The 23,746-nt window shown below is 48.1% G+C and overlaps 1 protein-coding gene across 6 annotated transcripts in view; it reads right to left on the bottom strand.

Annotated features, from left to right (window-relative positions):
- The window catches only part of SIGIRR (single Ig and TIR domain containing), a 43,126-nt gene extending 19,623 nt beyond the window's left edge, over positions 1-23,503 (bottom strand). Inside the window, exons 1-3 of one of the 6 annotated variants that reach the window (XM_044269818.1) lie at positions 23,271-23,503; positions 22,888-22,947; positions 9,445-9,634 (exon numbers count right to left, since the gene is read on the bottom strand). In XM_044269818.1, the coding sequence (XP_044125753.1) occupies positions 9,445-9,634; positions 22,888-22,894 (197 nt within the window). In that variant the 5' untranslated portion in view covers positions 22,895-22,947; positions 23,271-23,503. The other 5 variants (XM_044269820.1, XM_044269819.1, XM_044269822.1 and 2 more) reach the window with 5 other exon arrangements.
- Between the last annotated feature and the right edge of the window lie 243 nt (positions 23,504-23,746).

Below are 23,746 nucleotides of genomic sequence, written 5' to 3'. Positions count from 1 at the left end.
AACTAGTATAAATGCTACAAAGATAGCTAATTACTGCTATTTGTGCATATCCACATCCATTTATCTGTCCACTGTAAGCAGGGGTGCACCTAGCTTACTGCTGCCTGAGGCTAAAACTAAAACGGTGCCTCCCCACCACCACATGCCAGTTTCTTAACCTAACCCCTTTGCCACAATGAAAGCATTCATTGCCCATGGCGCGTCTGCTGCCCCCTCTTGCCCCTACCTGGTGCTGCCTGTGGCGATCGCCTCACCTGGCCTCATTGGTGGTGCACCCCTGACTGTAAGTCATCTAAAGGGCACTAAAAATGTTTTCTTTTTGAAAATAGCAGCACAAATCACTTGAAACATTTTCCTAATATACAGGGTGTCCGACGAAAAAGTAGCTCACTTTCAATATCTCCAAATCAAACTGCCTAATAGTAAATATGTCTTAGTTGTCCATAGCAACTAATCAGAGCTCAGCTTTTAGTTCCTACAAGGCTCTGAAAAAATGAAAGCCGAGCTCTGTTTGGTTGGTGTGGACAACTAAGACAGATTTACTATTAGGCAGTTTGATTTGGAGATATTGGAGGTGAGCTACTTTTTCGTGGGACATCCGGTACACAATAAGCGTACAGTGATCTCTTTCTTTAGCGCAGTGGATGGATGCTCTGCCCCCCTCCACCGCCACACACACACATAATTGCAAAATGTTTAGCTACTTGTTGCTACCACTAGGGGGCAGGACTGTATACATTTGCATATGATTTCTTTTGACCTGGCAGCAACAGTATACTCTACGTGGGCGCTATATGAAGAAATTGTAGTATTACAGCCTTATCAATTATCAATATATATTAGGAAAATTATATCAATTATATTAGGAAAAAAAAATAAAAATATGTAACTAGAGGTATTTTTACGCATATCTGGAAAAGTTCTCTCTAGAATTTAAGTGTCTGTCATTATTCTAAATGAACGCCGTAATTACATTAATTTGATGATTACTTGCATCATTTGCATTACCTTATAACTATTGTAAGTGGAATATCCCCCTCCCCACTGAACCCCACACATGTCCATACATCTACCCATTTATGTCAGGCTTCAACATGGAATTTCATGCATTATTCTTATGGCGTTTTCTAGCATGTTTTCTTAAGAACTGGACTTACAGGAGTGTCCTGTGTATTTATATGACTTTATAAGAGTCATAATTTCACCTAAGTCATATAGAAGGTATTTATTGGCAATACGCACACTAGTTGAGTTTTGACTGGAGGCAAGATGGCAGTCCTAGAGTTAAGGTGACCATGCACATTAGATAGAAGTTGGTTGTTGGCTGTACAGCAGTTGAACAAACATCTCGTTCAATGAAAGCAGGTGATGGGTGAATCTTTCTTGAAGGTCTTTCTGGAAATGTTCTTTTATGTCTTTAAAAGAACATTTCCAGAAAGATCTTCAAGAAGATCTTTCGTTCATGAACGATCTTTCTTAGAACGAAAGATCTTTCGTCCGACTATCGGACAGAAATATTAAACACGGACAGTAACGGTCTATCATTGGTCGGCTAAAGTGATTGCTCGTTGTTAAATTCGAGCCCAGGAACATTTGCTTTGGTAGAAATCATCTTTTTTCATCAACGTTAGACTAATATGTATGGCAACCTTAAGTAAGCAAGGCTGGATACTACACTAGGTCTTTTCTACCTCTACTACCAAACATGCTGTTGTGCGTTATTGAAAACTTCACCAGAGGTGGCACACGATCTTGATTTCAGGGAGAGACGTCCAAACACTATCCCTGTAACATGTGTCCTCTTCCTAAATATGTTGAGATGGTTGTCATACATTTTGATATATATATGCTTCAGGACTGTGGCATCATATGCCTTGGTAAAGTGTGAACTATGCTCTCTCTAGCCTTCACATGTGTCACGCAGTGAACAGAATACGGTTATTTTTATTATGCGTGTGCATTAGTGTTGATCGAGCACCGTAGTGCTCGGGCCGAACACATCAGGATGTTCGGGTGCTCGACCGAGAACCCAAGTATAATGGAAGTCAATGGGAGAACCCGAGCATTAAACCAGGTACCCCCAGCTCTGAAGAGGGGAGGGTGCCTGGTTCATAGGAAAATGTCAGAAATTGATGGAAACACCACCGAAATAGTTCTGGAACAGCATGAGGAGGATGTCTGAAAGCATCTTGTATTAGCAGGTCGCTGCTGGGAACGATGTTGTCCGAATAATACGCCGCTTTTACAGACTGACAATAATCTGCACATTACCGCCAAATTTTTTTTTAGAGGAAAAATTGTTAGGAAACATTCTTTCCTGTATATTTACTTGTATATAAAGTGCAAGTGCTGCCAAAAATTACAAGGAAGAGGCACTCCGATACAACCTGTACATCACATAAAGGAGGGCCTCATTCACATTGTGGTACAATTGTTCAGGTAGTGGGGCTCCTACACTAAGTGAAAGGGCTTCCAAAAATTACAAGGAACCGGCACTCCAATACACCCTTTGTTACACATAAAGAAGGGCATCATACACACCCTTGAAAAATTAAGATTGATGGCCTGCTGGTGACCCTTAAAAACATTTGGAGCAAGGGCCTGCTGATCTGACCATCTAAAACATTATGGGCGAGGGCCTTCTGCCGCTTTGGTGACTCTAGATAACCTGGGGACGATCGCACGTCCCCGTGAGGGCAACGATCCATTAGGATGTCTGCCCTATCAACTTTCGATGTTATTTTCAGCCCAAACCATGTAGACCATGGGTAAAGGGGGAATCATGGTTCGATTCCGGATAGGGAGCCTGAGAAACAGCTACGGCTACCATATCCAAGCAAGGCAGCATGCGCGCAAATTACCTATTAGGTATAATTAGGTGAGGGCCTGCAGGTGAGCTGACGCTGTAAAAGATTTTAGGTGCGGGCCTGCAGGTGAGCTGACCCTGTATAAGATTTTATGTGCGGGCCTGCTGGTGAGCTGACCCTGTAAAAGATTGTAGGTGAAGGCTTGCTGGTGAGCTGACCCTGTAAAAAATTATATGCAAGGGCCTGCTGGTGATCTGACCCTGTAAAAGATTTTAGGTGCGGGTCTGCTGGTGAGCTGACCCTGTAAAAGATTTTAGATGCGGGCCTGCTGGTGAGCTGACCCTCCAAAACATTATATGTGAGGGCCTTCAGATGAGCTGACCCTGTAAAACATTATATGCGAGGGCCTGCTGTGAGCTGACCCTGAAAAAGATTTGAATTTTTTTTTTTTTTCTGTAGACACTTCGGCTATAGCTCTACCCCCTTCCCCCTAGCAGTGGACTATAAGTATAGCGCAGTGAGAGCTAGGTATTCCATCCTGCACTCTACATATTCTACATAGGTAGAGCGCCCCCTACCTTCATAGATCAGACCATCAGTGCGGTCACGTAGTCGCATTCACTGTGATCATGTGTCATTAATACAATAGGATAGAAGTCACAGGCCTCCCTAGGGCCATCCCATGCACTCTCCTTCAGAGTTGAAAGCTCATAATCACCTCCCTCCCGACCTAATCACCTCCCCTCCTTTGCATAATAGCGGTCACGTGACTCAATGCAAGTCTCGTGACTAGATCCAGTGATCACATGACCAAGGTCCTTTGCCCACCTCAAAGATCCTTTGTAATCTACAAAGAATGCCCCAAAAATAAACATTCCAGCACAAAAACAAGTACAAGAACAAGATTGCTTATATTCATTTCAATAAAACCTAGACATCTATACATATAAAAACATTTTTTATAAAGATAATATATTTTAATCTGTATGATTTTTACTCTGTTCATGAAAAAAACTATGGGTGTGTCCAGAATAGTAACCCCACCCCCAGATGCATTTTTCGGGCGTTTTGTTTTACTATATATATGTCCTTATGTATTTCATGTGTACATCTATTTGTTTAACCTGAGGAAGGGGATCTTAATTCCCCGAAATGCTTTGTTTTTATTGAAAACCTATCTTACTGAATAAAAATAAGTTTTAAAACTCAAGTTGCCTTGATCGGAGTTTGGAGCGGCAAAAGCAGAATTTCTTCATTCTTTTACCCAGTAGTTGTAAGGCACACAGGGATCACTGAGGACACTGACACGGTCTGCTATGTACTCCTTCCCAAATTTGTCCCTCCTTGTGACACTAGGCCGCGCATAAGGGTGAGGGTGCTAGCGGGGTGTCATGAAACTGTCCCAGGCTTTGAAGAGTGTTGCCCGCCTCTGTTGGAACTGCTGTGTGTTCCCCTTGTCTCCCATCCTCGGTTGGCCAAGGAACTACGGACTCTGCCGCCAGCGTTGTCAGATGGAAATTTTTGAAGCAATTTTTCAACCAGGACCTTCTGGTATTGCACCGTTTTGCTCGTCCTCTCCACCAGAGGAATGAGAGATGAGAAGTTCTCTTTGTAGCGGGGATCGAGAAGGGTGAACAACCAGTAATCCGTGTTGTCTAAAATGCGTATAACGCACGGGTCGCGGGAAAGGCAGCCTAACATGACGTCAGCCATGTGTGCCAGAGTACCAACAGGCAAGACTTTGCTGTCGTCATCAGGAGGATCACTCTCAATCTACTCATCCTCTTCCGCCCACCCACGCTGAACAGATGGAATTAAACTTCCATAGGTACTACCATCTGTAGCGGAGGCAACCGTCTCCTGCTTTTCCTCCTCCTCTTCATCGTCCAATTTGTGCTGAGAAGACGAACTGAGGGTGGTCTGGCTATCACCCTCTGTAATGTCTTCCCCCATTTCCACCTCTTCCACATGCAAAGCGTCATCCTTAATTGTGAGCAGTGAGCGTTTGAGCAGACACAGAAGTGGTATGGTTACGCTGATAATAGTGTTATCGCTGCTCAACATCTGTGTTGATTCCTCAAAGTTTCTTAAAAAGAGGACCTTTCACTGATTATGACATTGTGAACTAAGAATACAGACATGGAGAGCGGCGCCCAGGGATCTCACTGCACTTACTATTATCCCTGGACGCCGCTCCGTTCTCCTGCTATGCCCTCCGGTATCTCCGGCCACTAAGTTATAGTAGGCGGAGATTTCAGTCACTAAGTTATGGTAGGCGGAGTCTGCTCTTGTTCTGCTCTAGCGCTGGCCAATCGCAGCGCAGAGCTCACAGCCTGGGAGGTTATTTTCTCCCAGGCTGTGAGCTCTGCAATGCGATTGGCCAGCGCTACAGAAGAACAAGGGCAGACTCCGCCTACCATAACTTTGTGACCGGAGATACCGGAGGGCATAGCAGGAGAACAGAGTGGCGCCCAGGGATAATAGTAAGTGCAGTGAGATCCCTGGGCGCCGTCTGTCATAATTGGTGAAAGGTCCTCTTTAAAACCTCACAGAGGTCAGACATCCATGCCCACTCCTCACTTGTGAATAGCGGAAGCTGACTAGAAAAGCGATGACAATGTTGCAGCTGCCACAGACCGGCTGAAGCTGTCGGTGACTTGCGGAAATGAGCACACACGCGGCGCACCTTCACCAGTAGCTCAGGTAAATTGGGGTAGGTTTTGAGAAACCGCTGAACCACAAGGTTGAACACGTGGGCTAGGCATGGGATGTGTCTGTGCTTGCCGAGCTCCAAAGCCACCACCAAGTTGTGGCCATTATTAGACACAACCATGCCCGGTTCTAGGTTGAGTGGCGAGAGCCACAGCTCAGTCTGGTCTCTTATCCCTTGCCACAGCTATGCAGTGGTGTGCTGTTCGTCCCCTAAGCATATCAGCTTCAGCTCGGCCTGTTGCCGCTACCCCACTGCAGTGCTACACTGTTTCTAGCTACCAACTGATGACTGACTGGTGCTGCACGCGGATAATTCAGAAGTGGAAGTAGAGGAGGAGGCGGAGGAGGACAAGTGGGGGGTTGGAGCCACTAACGTAGGTGCTGGCAAAAACCCTGATCGACGTAGGGCCCGGAATCCTTGTCGTCGGTAGCACCTGTGCCATCCCAGGGTACGACTCGCTCCCGGTCTCCACAACGTTCATCCAGTTTACCGTCAGGGAAATGTAGCGTCCCTGGCCAAATGCACTTGTCCATGTTTCCGTGGTTAAGTGAACCTTCCCAGTAACGTTCGTTGGTCAGGGCACGTGTGATGTTACGGGACACATGTTGGTGTAAGACGGGCACGGCACACCATGAAAAATAGTGGCGGCTGGGGACTGCGTAACAAGGGACGGCCGCCGACATCAGGCTGCAGAAGGCCTCAGTGTCCACAAGCCTAAATGGCAACATTTCCAAAGCCATTCATTTGGAAAGTTGCGCATTTAGTGCTACGGCTTGTGGATGGGTGGCTGGGTATTTGCTCTTGAGTTCAAATGCCTGGGGTAAGGACATTTGTACTATGCCCTGGGACCCGGAAGTGGATGTGGTCGCTGATGGTGCTTGCAAAGGTCCATGAGCCGGGCGGGATGCATCAGGGCCTGTGTCTTCGACAGGGGATTGGCCAGCACGTAACACAGGGGAAGAGGAGGCAGTGGTGTGACCCGCAGACACAGATTGTGGTCCCAGGCGTTCATCCCACTTATTACGGTGCTTGGATGCCATGTGGCGGATCATGCTGGTGGTGGTGAGGTTGCTAGTGTTAATGCCGCGGCTCATTTTTGTATGGCACAGGTTGCAAACTACTAGTCTTTTGTCGTCCGCACTTTCCTCAAAAAAGCGCAATACTGCAGAACATCAACGGGTTGCTCTGTGGAACAGTTGCGGGGCTGTGTGGTGTGGCCCGTCTTCTCCCTTTTGCCACCCCACTGCCTCTTCCAGCCTGTTGCGGTGCTGCAGATCCCTCCCCCCCTCAGTACTGCTGTCCTTGTTTGGCTTTCCACCTTCACAGGTTGGGTCAGTGACCTCATCGTCCAGCACCTCCTCATTCTAATCATTCTCCTGATTTATTAAACTAACCACAACCTCAGTGATTGACAACTGTGTCTCATCCTCTTCATTAACCTCTTGAAACAGTAATTGCGGTTGACTCATTGGCAACTGTGTCTCATCATCATCTACCTCATTAAACACTAATTGCCGTTCCCCACCATCATGTTCTTGTGACTGTGGATGTTCAAGAGGTTGGGAATCAGGGTACAAGATCTCAAGTCTCTCTTCAAGCGTGCTTGGCGAGAGGGCCAAATCAAGTAATGGCGATAAAAAGAGGTCCTCGGAATATCCAAGTGTGGAATCACTTGTTTGGCCAGACTGTAAATGGTGGGAAGAAGGAGGATCAGGGAGGATTGTGTTGACCAGACTCCTGGCTACTGAGACTGGACTTGGTGGAAGACAGCGTGGTGCTTAACTGACTGGAAGCATTATCTGCTGCAATCCAACCAACCACCTGGTTGCAATGGTCTGACTTCAAGAGTGGTGTCCTGTGCCACCCTGCAAACTGGAAGCTAGGTATCTTGGATGATTGTTTTTCTTGCGCCCTGGCAGCAGGCACTGTTTCTCTGCGCCCAGGGCCACGGCCTCTGCGTGCACCCTCAGCGCCACTTCCCCGTCCCTTACTGCTCGCCATCTTCATTTTAAATGTGATATATGCTTGAAAGTATTTCACACGTACAGTAGCGTAGGATTTGGAAGTGTATGTGCAAAAAAATTTACAAAGGTATTTGTGATGAGGAAACACAGTTAATGTCACAGTTCGCAGTGTCTACGGAAAAAATGTACTGGATGTCATTGATATTTTAGGGATATGTACACTTTAAACAGGAGATGTGGCTCGGATAATTTAAGTGTCCGCAGGGGACACCGTCTACGGAAAAAGTGCACTGGATGTCACTGATATCAGTATTTTGCTCAGGATGCGCTAAAAATATATATTGCCATTGTCACACACAATAGTCCTTAAAAGGACTTTTGGGTCTCTGAAAAGTTTTTTTGTATAAAAATCTTCCTATTACACTCCTTACTCTGTCTGTCCCTTCCTATGCACAGCTCTCCCTAACACTGAGCAATTTAACGCAGGTTGTGCTACAAACATATATTGCTGCTGTCACACACAATAGTCCTTACAAGGACTTTTGGGTCTATGAAACATTTTTGTAAACATTTTTTATTCAATTACACTCCCTACACTCTCTGTCCCTTCCTATGCTCAGCTCTCCCTGACTTAGAATGACCCGGACACGTGTCATCGGATGCTATATAGCACCTGATGACGCGTTCCGTCTAGCTAATAACTGTAATGCCAGTAGCCAACATGGCTACTGGCATTACAGTGAGGGCAGTACTTACCTGCACGTTTATTGGCTGCTTAGCAGCCGCAAAACGTGCGGGGATGAGACTCAAGCATTGCGCTTGAGCTCGAGCTCAGCACTAGTGTGCATATATTTGCTCATGTTCAGGAACGTTTATTGCTGTCCCTTTGAGTGCTGCTATTTTTAAGTATAACTATGGTATATTTAGGTAAGGCTATGCTGGTTCTCCATTGAGCTAAGCTCAACCAACATGGTGCTGGGAAAGTATGACCCCAGACACCAAGATTAGTGGGGAACTCTAAGGTAACCATAGAAACGCATGGGCATAGGGAAGCTGCGTTCCTCATTAGATCCTGTGGCTAATTCTATGTATGGGACTGCCTTTCCCATCAGTAGTGGTGGTGGAGGGTGTGCTTTCAAGAGCAACAGTGCCCTGTGCTATTTACAAACTGGGATGCCTGGTTCTTCTCATCAGGGTGCTGAGACTGGAGCTATGGGAGCTTATTCTGTACAGATGGAAGCCACGGACATTCCTTGTGGAAGATAAATTGGGGACCAGTGAGGTAGACCATGGACTTACACAACCAGCAGGTCTTATGGAGGCACTGCAACTAGCCACATACCCCTGTATCAGGGATGGATTAGAGTTTATCGCACCACAAAGAGATACCACCATTGCAATTTTAATTCGTAAGTTGAACCTCTCAGATAGAAAAGACTGTTGTGGACTTCATATTGTTGGCCGAAACCCCCGTAGCTGCTGCAGTGAGACCACATTGGTGTTCGGCAGTAGAGTGGACTGTTTTGTAGTACCTGCATTGTGTCTGAACCATTCATACCCATGACTCATTGGCACCCTAGTACACACCAACTGTGGGAAGTTCTCCCTCGGGTAGATTGCTACATCCCTACTTCCAATTTGGAGATGGGGGAAACTATTTTAGTTTTTACCTCAAGAAGAAAGAAGTTTAGAAGTAACCCAACTCCATGCATACCAAAATGGTCACAACAGGGGAAGTGTGTTATTATGCCCAGAAGGGTGTAGATATGGCACCTAGCCTGGTATCATTCACATTCGTGATGTTATGAACAGGTAACAGGTTCTCAACAATAAATTCTAAGGGTGTTCCTGACCTGTAAGTGAACCCATATTACCAGTATAATTACCTGTAGTTACACCACTCCTAATGATACCTTGTTGTAAAAACAAGAAGATACCCACAAACAGAACATTCTCTTACCACACAATGTCCTGAGCGGTGTACGGGTGCTCTGCTGCTTTCCCATCCTTCAGCCAGGTTACACTGCCATTACATGAGCCAGGTACTTGCAGCGTACAATTTAGGGACACAGTGGTACTCAAGTGGGGCCATAGCTCCTGATCCGTGGTCGAGGGTGAAATAAGAGTGAGAGGAAATCCACATTGTGCACCTATCGGAGAAGAAGAATATTAAGACTACAAAAGTTTCTTGATTACATGTGCACATGACATGATTCTCCAATATGAAAATTAAGAGAGCCAGACTGGAGAGCAGCTATAATGCTCACTGCTTGCAATGGAGAACCCATGAACATGCCTGGTTTAATAAGGATGATCCTGCTGGCATGTACTCTCTAAAGGGGTTATGCCATAATTGATGTAAAAAATGAAAATCAGACATCATACAGAACATGACAATCTCTTCCTAACAAAACTAGAACCAGCCCGGTCCCTCACATGGATCCAGAGATCTCCACATTAATTGCCCCAGCTGTTCTGGTAGATTTATTTGAGGCTGTCATCTCAGGGGCCATGTCCTTTCTGCTGTTGCTTTTTCCCTTTAACTGACACACCTTCTAACAGAAGTTATGCCTGGTGACAGTTGAAGATTTAAACCAAGCGTGTGCAACCACCTGTGAGGTGGACCAGAAATAAGGAAAGAAACAAACAGCAGGTGGTGCTATGCAGACACATTTTATTGAATAACTCGGCGGCTATACTAAATTTTAAATTACATGCAATTACAAAATTATTCAGATACAGGAGCTTGTTTGAAAAACGTACAATACTTTTTTAACCCTTTTAAGGACTGCCTATTCGTTACAATGAAAAACAGTATTTGAGATATTTTTTTTTTTGTTTAGCTTGATAATATACCAGGACCTGCCCTGACCTTTCAAAAAAAGGTCTAAAAAAAACAAAAAAACACACTTGAAGAACAGTAACATTATTATGCACGTCCATTACAGAAGAAGAACTCTCCAGATCACATCTCACCACCTGTGCACTTGACCCAATCCTATCCCACCTCATCCCTAACCTCACCAGAGTGTTTATCCCAGCCCTAACTCATCTCTTCAACCTATCACTAACCTCTGGTGTCTTCCCCTCTGATTTTAAACAGGCTACCATTACACCCATCCTCAAAAAGCCTTTACTTGACCCATCTTCTTGGTCCAGTTATCGCCCCAGATCACTTCTTCTGTATGCCTCAAAGCTACTTGAACAACATATCCACTTGGAACTGTCCTCTCACCTCTCCTCCTGCTCCCTCTTTGATTGGCTACAATCTGGCTTCCGACCCCACCACTCGACTGAGACTGCCCTTAGCAAAGTCACCAATGACCTACTAACAGCCAAAACCAAAAAACATTACTCTGTCCTCCTTCTCCTTGACCTGACCTCTGCCTTTGAAACTGTCGACCACTCCCTTCTGTTGCAAACACTCATCTCTTGGCATCACTGACCTGGCCCTCTCCTGGGTCACATCATACCTCAAGACCAGACGTTTAGCGTCTCCCACCACCTCCTCGTCTCATTCCCTCTCTGTTGCTGTCTCGCAAGGCTCTGTCATAGGACCCCTGCTCTTTTTTATCTACACGTTTGGCCTGGGACATCTCAGAGTCCCATGGCTTTCAGTATCACTCTTATGCTGACGACACACAAATCTACCTCTTTGGTCCAGACATCACCACCTTACTATCCAGAATCCCAAGATGTCTATCTTCTATATCATCCTTCTTCTCCTCTCGCTTTCTAAAACTTAACATAGATAAAACAGAATTCATCATCTTTCCCCCATCTTGCTCAACCCTCTCCAACAGACCTATTAGGATCAATGGCTGCACACTCTCCCCGGTCAACCAAGTCCGCTGCCTTGGAGTGACCTTGGATTCTGCCCTCTCCTTCAGACCACACATCCAAGTCCTTTCCACCACCTGCCGCCTCCAACTCAAAAACATCTCCCGCATCCGAGGTTTCCTTAACTTTGAATCTGCAAAAATGCTTGTACATTCTCTCATCATCTCCCGTCTAGACTACTGCAACATTCTCCTCTGTGGCCTTCCATCTAGCACTCTCGGACCCCTCCAATCTATCCTCAACTCTGCTGCCCGACTAATCCACCTCTCACCCTGTTACTCCTCTGCCTCTCCCCTCTGCCAATCCCTTCACTGGCTCCCCATTGCCCAGCGAATTCAGTTCAAACTACTAACGAATACATACAAGGCTGTCCACAACCTGTCCCCTCCCTACATCTCCGAGCTACTTTCCAGATACATCCCCACACGCAATCTCCGATCCTCATAAGACCTCCTTCTCTTCTCTCCTCTTATCACTTCTTCCCACAATCGCCTCCAAGAGTTCTCCCGTGCATCCCCCACACTCTGGAACTCGTTACCCCAACGTATCAGACTCTCACCAACAGTGGAATCCTTCAAAAGAAACCTGAAAACCCACCTCTTCAGACAAGCCTACATTCAGTGACCCTGCTGCCTCTATACCGCCATGACCAACTGCACCCACACCTACTGTGTCCTTCTCTCATACCATGTAGATTGTAAGCCCTCACGGGCAGGGCCCTCTCTCCTTCTGTACCAGTTTGTAACTCTTGTTTATGCTTAGTGCAATTGTCTGTATTATGTATGTATAGCCCTTTTCATATGTACAGCGCTATAGAATGAATGGTGCTTTAATAAATAATAATAATAATTTATTATTATTAATACCAGCATCACAAGTAATAAAAACATCTAAAAATAGATGAAAATTAGCTGCTTTCTATGAAAGCTGGGTGACAACAACTTTTATGGTGTACAATGGAGCTTCACTTGAATTGTTGATCATCTCTGCAGATGACTAGATCTTTTGTCCTTTTAACTCTTCCCGTCGTCCACTTGTGTTTCACATATAAACATTGATGGGATCACTCCGGCGGCGGTGGCATCCGGGATAACATGTTGTTAGTGATCTATAAACAATGGTGTCTATTGATCAATGTCCAGACGTTTCCACCGTCTCTCACCAGGACAACAGAATGTAGAAGGACTTGCATGTTCACAACCTGCTGAGAAGTCTTTCACTGCTCCCCTCTAGACCTAAGACTAGCAGTCTTCAACCGATATATACTGTGGCCCCTGTTGTATTAGTGTCTTGGAGTCACCACAGAATCCTTTGGCTGGCCAGTCCAACCTTATTAACTCCATTAAAGGGCCTCACGTCCAGGGCCAAGTCAAAGAGAAGACACACACACACACTGCCTTAGCTGTGCACAGTTCTTTCTTCATAGATTTTTGGGTTCATCTGTTAGGGGGGATTCACATCAGCGTTTTCCATTCTGTTATAGCATTCCGTTCAAATGCAATTAAAACGGAAAATAACGGAATTGCTATAACAGAAAGCCAAATGGAACACTTTAAAAGGCATTCCGTCATGGTTCCGTTATCTTGGACGGGACCAAAAGTCCTGTAGACAGTAAATAAGCAATGAAGGTTCCTGCTGCATGACAGTAAGCAGAGATCTTGAAGACTTTTTCAGCAGTTTTCAGCCCTGCTTGTTCATCATGAATGGCCTGAACTACAGTAACCAACTTTTTGTTTATATTACTTAGGACAACTTTAAATGTAATAAATTAAGCAGATGTCTCAACTGTGACCATCCATGGTATGACCAGGGCTGCCCAGCTGCACTTTGGAAAGAGGATGAGTTCTATACTGTTAGCTTAGGTCAGAAGGCAATGTCCATTGACCCATGACACGGTAAAGAATCATCCCATCCATGACGGCTAGTCATACAAGGCCGAGCTTGGACTAAATTCTAAAGTAAGACTTTGGAAAAATACTTAGTCACTAATTCAACTGATAATTCCCATGATCACTCCTGCACCCTACAATCGGCCAAAAAACAGCCATAGAGGAATGTAATGTGTGTCTGGAAACAATGGACTGCACTGTTCTGCTGTGACTGACTCCAGCAAATGCATTCCCTACTATATGTATATCATAAGAATTGCTCATTTTATAAGCAGAGGCATTCTTATTATACAACATGGCAGGTGAGATAAAATAGAACATTCTCCTTTGCTTGGCAAGTACTTGGGTTGTCCACAATGTATTTTTTTTAATCCCCCCCTCCCCCCATACACACCCAGTAGGATCTGTGAAGGGAAGTATACTTTCATCCTCCCTGCTGCTCAATTCTGGCTCCAGGGGTCCCCGGCTGTCTTCATTGTGCGGTCCCCAAATGTAAACTTCCTTTATGGACAGGGTCACATGCCACTTGGGCATTGGCTGCAGCAGGGCACGTTTACAACAACCGTGCAGGAAGTTTACAAGAGGGACCGGAAGCAAGCGTCGGGAAGCAGGTTAAAGAAGCACCCCTACAAAAATGTTTATTCTCTGACCTGTTAGAAAGACACATGATGTAATCTATAGTGAAGGAAATCTTCTTACCAATGACTGTATTTGTGAGTTATAACCTCCCTTTTGATCCACAGCTGTGTCATGTGACCAGCACTCAGACTTTCCAAATGCACAGAATTTTATGTGTAGACAGGAAGTCAATTTCTTTATGTATTCCTATGGGAGTCTCAATGTCAGTCTCATAGTAAGGAATAGAGAAGTGACTGACAGGAAGGAATAGAGAAGTGACTAACAGGAAGGAATAGAGAAGTGACTGACTTCCTGTCCTGTGTCAGATGGAGATCAGAGTGCTGGTCACATGACACAGCTGAGGATCAGAAGGGAGGTTATAACTTACAAATACAGTCACTCGTGAGAAGATTATATTCAATACCGATTACATCATGCACTTTTCTAACCGGTCAGAGAGCTATCCTGAAACAGCTGATCAGTGCTGGGTGTCAGACCCCCGCCAATCAAACTATAGGCCATAGGTATATCTGTACAGAATAAATCAAGGCAACTGGACTTACTGTAAATTTCTTAAAAAAGGTTCACTCGTTCTTCCAACGAGCTTTCTCAATTCTGAGTGACTGTACAAGAATTCTCTGGGAATAAATATGTAACTGAATCAACATCTGGTAATTATACCCAGCATGGGGTCAAAGGTGTTGATTCCATTATCCTAATTGGAGTCAGGTGATAGTGGCCTCCCAGAAAAATAGTTCTAGGTGATAAGGACCTCCCAGAAAAAGGTGTCAAGACAGCATTGTATGTGGCAGACAATAGATGTCTAACCCCCCCGCCTCTATTTACACTTGGCTTCTCCATTTTTACGCAGATGGCCTCCTTCACACCTCGTTTGTACCAATCGGCTTCCTTATCCAAAACACGTACTTGACTGTCTTCTAAGGTGTGACCTGTTTCTTTTAGATGTAAGTACATGGCTGAATCTTGACCAAAGGTTTTGGCTCTTCTATGCTGATCCATACGCTGATGAAGTTGTTCTTTTGTTTCACCGATATACAGATCTGAGCATTCCTTATTGCACTGGACTGCGTACACAATGTTGTCCATCTTGTGTTTAGGCGTTGGGTCTTTTGGGTGAACCAGTTGTTGCCTCAGTGTGTTGCTGGGTTTAAAGCAGACAGGAATGTGATGTTTATTAAAAATCCTTTTGAGTTTCTCAGACGCCCCAGCTATGGGATAACCATATTCTTGCGTCTGTCATGCTTCTCGCCCTCACTGGTAGTCTTGGTCTTCTTTCTTCTCCTTCCTTCTGTTTTGACAAAGGCCCAATCTGGATACCCACAAATTTTAAGTGCCCCTCTGAGGTGTTTGAGTTCCTTCGCCTTGGCCTCTGTGCTGGTGGGGATTTTCTCTGCCCGGTGGTGTAGAGTCTGGATGACTCCCAGTTTGTGGTCTAGAGGATGGTGGGAATCAAATAGCAGGTGCTGGTTTGTGTGTGTTGGTTTTCGATAGACCTCTATTGCCAGCTTCCTTCCCTCTTCCACTGTTATAAGACAGTCTTCCTTCCCTCTTCCACTGTTATAAGACAGTCTAGAAACGCCAGTTTGTTGTTCTGCCACATACAATGCTGTCTTGACACCTTTTTCTGGGAGGTCATTATCACCTACTGACTCCAATTAGGATAATGGAAACAACACCTCTGACCCATGCTGGGTATAATTACCAGATGTTGATTCAGTTACATATTTATTCCCAGAAAATTATTGTACAGTCACTCAAAATTGAGAAAGCTCATTGGTAGAACGAGTGAAACGTTTTCTTCAAGAAATTTACAGTAAGTCCAGTTGCCTTGATTTATTCTTTACAGATATACCATGACATGGATAAATGAGAACCTTCACAGACAGATATAGGCCATAGGTCATCAATAGTTAAATCTTGGACATCCCTTGTAAAAATGCACCAAATTTATCAAATATTATGCAACATTTGATAAATTTGACCACAATGAAGGCATCGCAGACTCCTGCAAAACCGACTTCCCTTCATGATAAATCTCTCCACGACTTTAACTGCAATTTTTTGAGGACTCTGCTGCAGAAAAAATCCACACACGTAACCAAGGGTAGTGCACAACATGGAATGCACTTCCAGCATATCTCTTAATCTCTCACTATAATCTATGTATTTTTTGGCCCTCGATAAACAGCCCCATGATGCCAATTCTCTGTAGCTCAGGAGACAACACCCTAAAATGACATTGTAGAATCTTCCACAAACGCTTTTTTTTTTTTTCGGAGTCTCCCCTTCAGCTATTAAAACTGATTCTGCATTCCAAAGTCTGCAATGGTCAGCCCTCGGGCCCTCACCGTTCTGGCACACCTGCCTCGAAGGTGACTGCCTACGTATAGAGCTAGGGCGTATATAATACAATCGTTAAAAATGTCATCTGAACAGGGTTGAGCTGCAATACCAGACACGGCCTAAGGAGAGGTGCTGTAAATGTACGCGGCCTAACTAAATCTTTGCCCCTGCAAACCTCCCCCCGCCCCCCGAAAAGAAGAGAGCGGCCGGTCGGGCATTCGTGTGGCCGCTCCATTAATATCTATGGGAATTCCAGAGATAGCCGACTACAGCGCTCTCTCCGGAACTCCCATAGAAATTAATTGAGTGGCCATACAGATGCCAGACCGGCCGCTCTTTTCTTCTCAGGGGGGCTGTAGGGGGTATGGGGCCCCCATTCTCATGATCAGGAGATCCCAGTGGTAGGAACCCCACCGATTTAATAGTTATCCCCTATTCAGTGGATAGGGGATAACTTTGAACAACCGGAATACCCCTTTAAGTACGCTTACATTTTTTTTATCCCCCTCCCTAAATTTTTCTTGCTTCTACCTGGCCAGAGTCAGCCACATAGGGCCAAATTTCTGTAAGACCTCATGTACACAACCATATTTTTTATCCGTGTGTATTCAGCATTTTTTTGCGGACAGCACAATGACCCATTTATTTCTATCGGACCATGCACACATCTGTATTTTTCACTGATCTGTACGGCCATTCCGCAAATTATAAAACTCGTCCTATTCAGGTGTGTATTGCGGATGAGAATAGTCCTTTCTGTTGGGTGTAGTAAGATGAAAGAAAAAAAAAGGGGAATCCATATTTTTCAGATCCATTCTTTGCGGACCGAAATCTAGATACTGCTGTGTGCATGAGGCCTAAGGGTGTTTCCATGTTAACGTTTTGATACCAAAGACAGGAGTTTACTTATAAAGTGGAAAAGGCTCAGAGGGAGATTTATCAAAACTGGAGTAAAGTAGCACTGGCTTAGTTGTCCATAGCAACCAATCACACCAATCCTTTCATTTTTCAGAGCTCCTTTGGAAAAATGAAAGCTGGGATTTGATTGGTTGCTATGGGCAACTAAGCCAGTTTTCCTTTACACCAGTTTTGATAAATCTCCCCCTCAGTCTTTTATTTATACATGCTCCTTGTTCAGTTCCTGGCCTCGGCCTCAAATACTACATGAAAAAAAAAACTGAACATGGAAACCGAATCTTAGGCCTTATTCACATGTCCATGACCATGATACAAAAAGGTGATAAGATGGCCAGTGATTCCTCCGTGAAGATTTCTGGGAAGAATCCATGTTTGGTCCTGCACAGCTGAAAATTTAATTTGCAGAGCATCTCCTATAAATGGTCTGTGAAACACAGCCTAAACAAGGCTCCCGTGATTCCAAAAACAAGGGGTACAATGAAGCAGAATGGAGCAGTAGTGCTCACGTCGGTCCATTTGTATGCAACACATGAGGTCGGAAGCAGGTGACACCAGATCTGCCTTTTCATGTGGCAATCACCTCCAGGTCTGTAGAAGGCAATTTGCCACCACACATGCTAGACCCAAGAACGCAAGGTTCAAATATTTTTTTTTCAGTCAAAGAAGGTGTGGGGTTCAACGAATTTCTACATATGAATTTTGAATATAAGTTGTTATAAGAACCCCATACATATAAACTTTCCCAAAACCACAGTCGTCGCTACAGGGGACAAGGTGGGGCAATTGCCCCCCCCCCCCTACGTTATTCCTCGCCCCCCTGCATGCCCCCCTCCGCTGATAACCCTTTAAAACGCTGGCCGCTGCTAGTACTGCAGCAATCTGTCAGTTTTGCCAAACTGAAAGTACTGCCCATGCTGCCCACCCGCTTCACTACGGGCTCCTCGGCAGTCAAGTGAATCTTCCCCCGCCCACCTCAGCTGCTATTGGCTGGGAGGGAGAGGGCACCTCAGCTGCGATTGGCTGCCTGTGTATTTCAGCCAAACAGGGCCTGCAGAGGCAGAAAAGAATGCGGCCCTCCCCCTGCCACCACGCCTAGAGGAAGAAGGCACGAGGACAGAGCACATCAGAACTGTAAGTACCTTTTCTATCTGCGATGCACCCCTGACCAGCGCCCCCTGTGTTACATGCACCCCTGAGAAGCCCACCCTGCGTTACCATGCACCCCTGAGCGTCGCACCCTGCGTTGCGCCGCACCCTGCGTTACCACGCACCCCAGAGCGCCGCACTCTGCGTTACCATGCGCCGCACCCTGCGTTACACGCACCCTGCTTCACACACGCACCCCCGAGCGTCGCACCCTGCGTTGCGCCGCACCCGAGCGCCGCACTCTGCGTTACCATGCGCCGCACCCTGCGTCACACGCACCCCCGAGCGCCGCACCCTGCGTTACACGCACCCCCGAGCGCCGCACCCTGCGTTATCACGCACCCCCGAGCGCCGCACCCTGCGTTATCACGCACCCCCGAGCGCCGCACCCTGCGTTATCACGCACCCCCGAACGCCGCACCCTGCGTTATCACGCACCCCCGAACGCCGCACCCTGCGTTATCACGCACCCCCGAGCGCCGCACCCTGCGTTATCACGCACCCCCGAGCGCCGCACCCTGCGTTATCACGCACCCCCGAGCGCCGCACCCTGCGTTATCACGCACCCCCGAGCGCCGCACCCTGCGTTATCACGCACCCCCGAGCGCCGCACCCTGCGTTATCACGCACCCCCGAGCGCCGCACCCTGCGTTATCACGCACCCCCGAGCGCCGCACCCTGCGTTATCACGCACCCCCGAGCGCCGCACCCTGCGTTATCACGCACCCCCGAGCGCCGCACCCTGCGTTATCACGCACCCCCGAGCGCCGCACCCTGCGTTATCACGCACCCCCGAGCGCCGCACCCTGCGTTATCACGCACCCCCGAGCGCCGCACCCTGCGTTATCACGCACCCCCGAGCGCCGCACCCTGCGTTATCACGCACCCCCGAGCGCCGCACCCTGCGTTATCACGCACCCCCGAGCGCCGCACCCTGCGTTATCACGCACCCCCGAGCGCCGCACCCTGCGTTATCACGCACCCCCGAGCGCCGCACCCTGCGTTATCACGCACCCCCGAGCGCCGCACCCTGCGTTATCACGCACCCCCGAGCGCCGCACCCTGCGTTATCACGCACCCCCGAGCGCCGCACCCTGCGTTATCACGCACCCCCGAGCGCCGCACCCTGCGTTATCACGCACCCCCGAGCGCCGCACCCTGCGTTATCACGCACCCCCGAGCGCCGCACCCTGCGTTATCACGCACCCCCGAGCGCCGCACCCTGCGTTATCACGCACCCCCGAGCGCCGCACCCTGCGTTATCACGCACCCCCGAGCGCCGCACCCTGCGTTATCACGCACCCCCGAGCGCCGCACCCTGCGTTATCACGCACCCCCGAGCGCCGCACCCTGCGTTATCACGCACCCCCGAGCGCCGCACCCTGCGTTATCACGCACCCCCCGAGCGCCGCACCCTGCGTTATCACGCACCCCCGAGCGCCGCACCCTGCGTTATCACGCACCCCCGAGCGCCGCACCCTGCGTTATCACGCACCCCCGAGCGCCGCACCCTGCGTTATCACGCACCCCCGAGCGCCGCACCCTGCGTTATCACGCACCCCCGAGCGCCGCACCCTGCGTTATCACGCACCCCCGAGCGCCGCACCCTGCGTTATCACGCACCCCCGAGCGCCGCACCCTGCGTTATCACGCACCCCCGAGCGCCGCACCCTGCGTTATCACGCACCCCCGAGCGCCGCACCCTGCGTTATCACGCACCCCCGAGCGCCGCACCCTGCGTTATCACGCACCCCCGAGCGCCGCACCCTGCGTTATCACGCACCCCCGAGCGCCGCACCCTGCGTTATCACGCACCCCCGAGCGCCGCACCCTGCGTTATCACGCACCCCCGAGCGCCGCACCCTGCGTTATCACGCACCCCCGAGCGCCGCACCCTGCGTTATCACGCACCCCCGAGCGCCGCACCCTGCGTTATCACGCACCCCCGAGCGCCGCACCCTGCGTTATCACGCACCCCCGAGCGCCGCACCCTGCGTTATCACGCACCCCCGAGCGCCGCACCCTGCGTTATCACGCACCCCGAGCGCCGCACCCTGCGTTATCACGCACCCCCGAGCGCCGCACCCTGCGTTATCACGCACCCCCGAGCGCCGCACCCTGCGTTACACGCACCCCCGAGCGCCGCACCCTGCGTTACACGCACCCCCGAGCGCCGCACCCTGCGTTATCACGCACCCCCGAGCGCCGCACCCTGCGTTATCACGCACCCCCGAGCGCCGCACCCTGCGTTATCACGCACCCCCGAGCGCCGCACCCTGCGTTATCCCGCACCCCCGAGCGCCGCACCCTGCGTTATCACGCACCCCCGAGCGCCGCACCCTGCGTTATCACGCACCCCCGAGCGCCGCACCCTGCGTTATCACGCACCCCTGCGTTATCACGCACCCCTGCGTTATCACGCACCCCTGCGTTACACGCACCCCTGCGTTACACGCACCCCTGAGCGCCGCATTTGCGTTACATGCACCCCTGAGCGCCCCACCCTGCGTTACCACGCACCCCTGAGCGCCCCACCCTGCGTTACCACGCACCCCTGAGCGCGGCACCCTGCGTTACCACGCATCCCTGAGCGCGGCACCCTGCGTTACCACGCACCCCTGTCCGCTGCATTCTGCGTTACAAGCAGAATAAGTAGTATTAGTTGCACACACCAAGAACACCCACAGGGTTATTTCACAAAAGGGTGAAGAGTTTGGAGAAGTCAGGAGAAGTAAACAGTAAAGGACAACATGGCTGATTTGAAAAAAATTCTCCAGTTCAGCTCACTTTCCTATTCAGTTATGTTGTCCTAGAGATTGTTCCCTTCTCCAAACTCTTCACCCTTTTGTGAATAAGCCTGTGAGCGTCTGTTCATTGGGCTTCTTTAGTGACATGTTTAACATATGGGATTATTTACACAGCCCTGGTGTTTGCTGAAACTGCTTTAAAGGGAACCTGTCACCGGGATTTTGTGTATAGAGCTGAGGACATGGGTTGCTAGATGGCCGCTAGCACATCTGCAATATCCAGTCCCCATAGCTCTGTGTGCTTTTATTGTGTAAAAAAAAACGATTTGATACATATGCAAATTAGGCCCCATGCACACGGCCGTGTTTCACAGCCGTGTGCGGGCCGTGGAACCGCGGCCTGGATCCCTCCTGAGAGCAGGAGCGCACGGCGTCATTGGTTGCTATGACGCCGTGCGCTCCCTGCTGCCGCCGCAATACAGTAATACACTGGTATGATCTATACCAGTGTATTACTGTACTGTGCCGGCAGCAGGGAGCGCACGGCGTCATAGCAACCAGTGACGCCGTGCGCTCCTGCTCTCAGGAGGGATCCAGGCTGCGGTTCCACGGCCCGCACACGGCTGTGAAACACGGCCGTGTGCATGGGGCCTTAACCTGAGATAAGTCCTGTCCCTGACTCATCTCACGTACAGGACTCATCTCAGGTTCATTTGCATATGTATCAAATCGTTTTTTTGACACAATAAAAGCACACAGAGCTATGGGGACTGAGTATTGCAGATGTGTTAGCGGCCATCTAGCAGCCCATGTCCTCAGCTCTATACACAAAATCCCGGTGACAGGTTCCCTTTAAACTATAAAGAAAAGTTTTCGAGATTGTTTCTCTCTTTCTCAGGTCTGAAGCAAAACCGAGGAAGAAAGGAAAACTCTTCAAAGTTTGTCTTTTAAGTATCAGGTTAGTACAATAAAAAGGTATCCCTGCATACCGCAATACTCTCGTATTTTGTAATCTTATTTATATATACTTATTTAGTTTTTTTTCAGTAGTATGATTAAGTGGTGAAAATTATTAGTGTCCCCCCATTTTTGACTGTGGTATCTTATGTGCCCCCCCCCCCCCTCCTATATATTGTTCCTAGAGTCGCCACTGCCCAAAACTACAACAAGAGGAACACATCTCCATCCAGGCTGACAATTCAAACCATAGAAATACTGCTAATGACACCTTAACCATGCATGACTCTAACATATACAGTAGGTTTGTATGATTGAAGAGTCTAAGGCTACTTTCACACTAGTGTTAATATTCTCCGGTATTGAGATCCGTCATAGGGTCTCAATACCGGGGAAAAATGCTTCCATTTTGTCCCCATTCATTGACAATAGGGACAAAACGTAATTGAACAGAACGGAGCGCTCCAAAATGCATTCCGTTCCGTTCTCGTACCAGAGAGCAAATCGCAGCGTGCTGAGGTTTGCTTTCCGTCCTGGGATGCGGAGCAAAACGGATCCGTCCCCATTGACTTGCATTGTGGGTCATGACGGATCAGTTTTGCTCCGCATCCCAGGACGGAAAGCAAACCTCAGCACGCTGTGGTTTGCTCTCCGGTATGAGAACGGAACGGAATGCATTTTGGAGCATTCCATTCTGTTCAATTACGTTTTCTTTCAATGGCGTTCATGACGGATTCGTCTTGGGTATGTTAAAGATAGCACAACCGGATCCGTTCATAACGGATGCAGATGGTTGTATTATCAGTAACGGAAGTGTTTTTGCTGAGCCCTGCCGCTAGTGTGAAAGTAGCCTAACATGGATGGCTATCATGGTCATGCTGCAGTTCTAGATAGGCAATAGTGTAATTTAATGCCAGTCCTCACCAGTCATGATCCTGGAACGTCACTTGCTTTTATCGTTGATATGAGGTGGTCTTCAAGCTGCTAAAGACAGAAGAACGTGGCATCAAGACATACCTGTATATATTGTACAGTGCGACAATACAAAGCAAGCTATGGTACACAACATCTAAAAATATGATTATTATATAAATGTGACAGCCTCAAGGTCACGTAATCAGTCCAGGAGCAGATACCACAAGCTCACTTTCACTGCCACTTCCCTTCATGGAGATATTTCGCAAGACATACATGAACTCGATGCACGATCTGTTACCATTGGCAAGAAATCAGCCACAAGAAAGAACGAAGGAAGCCAAGGGAGAAGCGGAGAGACCTAGAGAACCGAGTAAGCAGTAAATGATTACCTTCTGAGATGTCAATCCAGAGCTGCAAGAATGCACATGATCAGGAAGAGTGCACAGCATCCACCTGGAGGCTAACGGACCCAGAAACACAAACTTTCACAGAAACAGTCCTTGTTTTCAGTGCAAACACTTTAAGACGCACAGCTACTACCTCGAGCGGGCGTGCTCTTCTGTACTATGCTCCTAGCCTGGAACCCTCAACACCTGTGAGAGGAGGAGCAGGAGAACCAGGAAGTGTGTGACTACCTGGATGAAGCCCACAGCTCAGACGCTGCATTGCTCAATGATTACAAGGAACAAGCGGGGGTGTAATAAGTTACCGTGGGACCGCACAACACCATGGCCACCATCTACAGGACATATGGTCTCCAATCTATCTGCACTAGTTGCCCCTTCCATAATCCACAGTGATAATTTGCGGAAGGTCACCTCTGAGTGAAGATGGATCTTTCCTAAGCTTCTAGGTCTACCACCCT

The sequence above is a fragment of the Bufo gargarizans genome, chromosome 10, assembly GCF_014858855.1.
Source record: "Bufo gargarizans isolate SCDJY-AF-19 chromosome 10, ASM1485885v1, whole genome shotgun sequence".
Lineage (NCBI taxonomy): Eukaryota > Metazoa > Chordata > Amphibia > Anura > Bufonidae > Bufo > Bufo gargarizans.
Note: the sequence above shows the minus strand (reverse complement) of the source record. Positions and strands in the feature narration are given on the sequence as shown.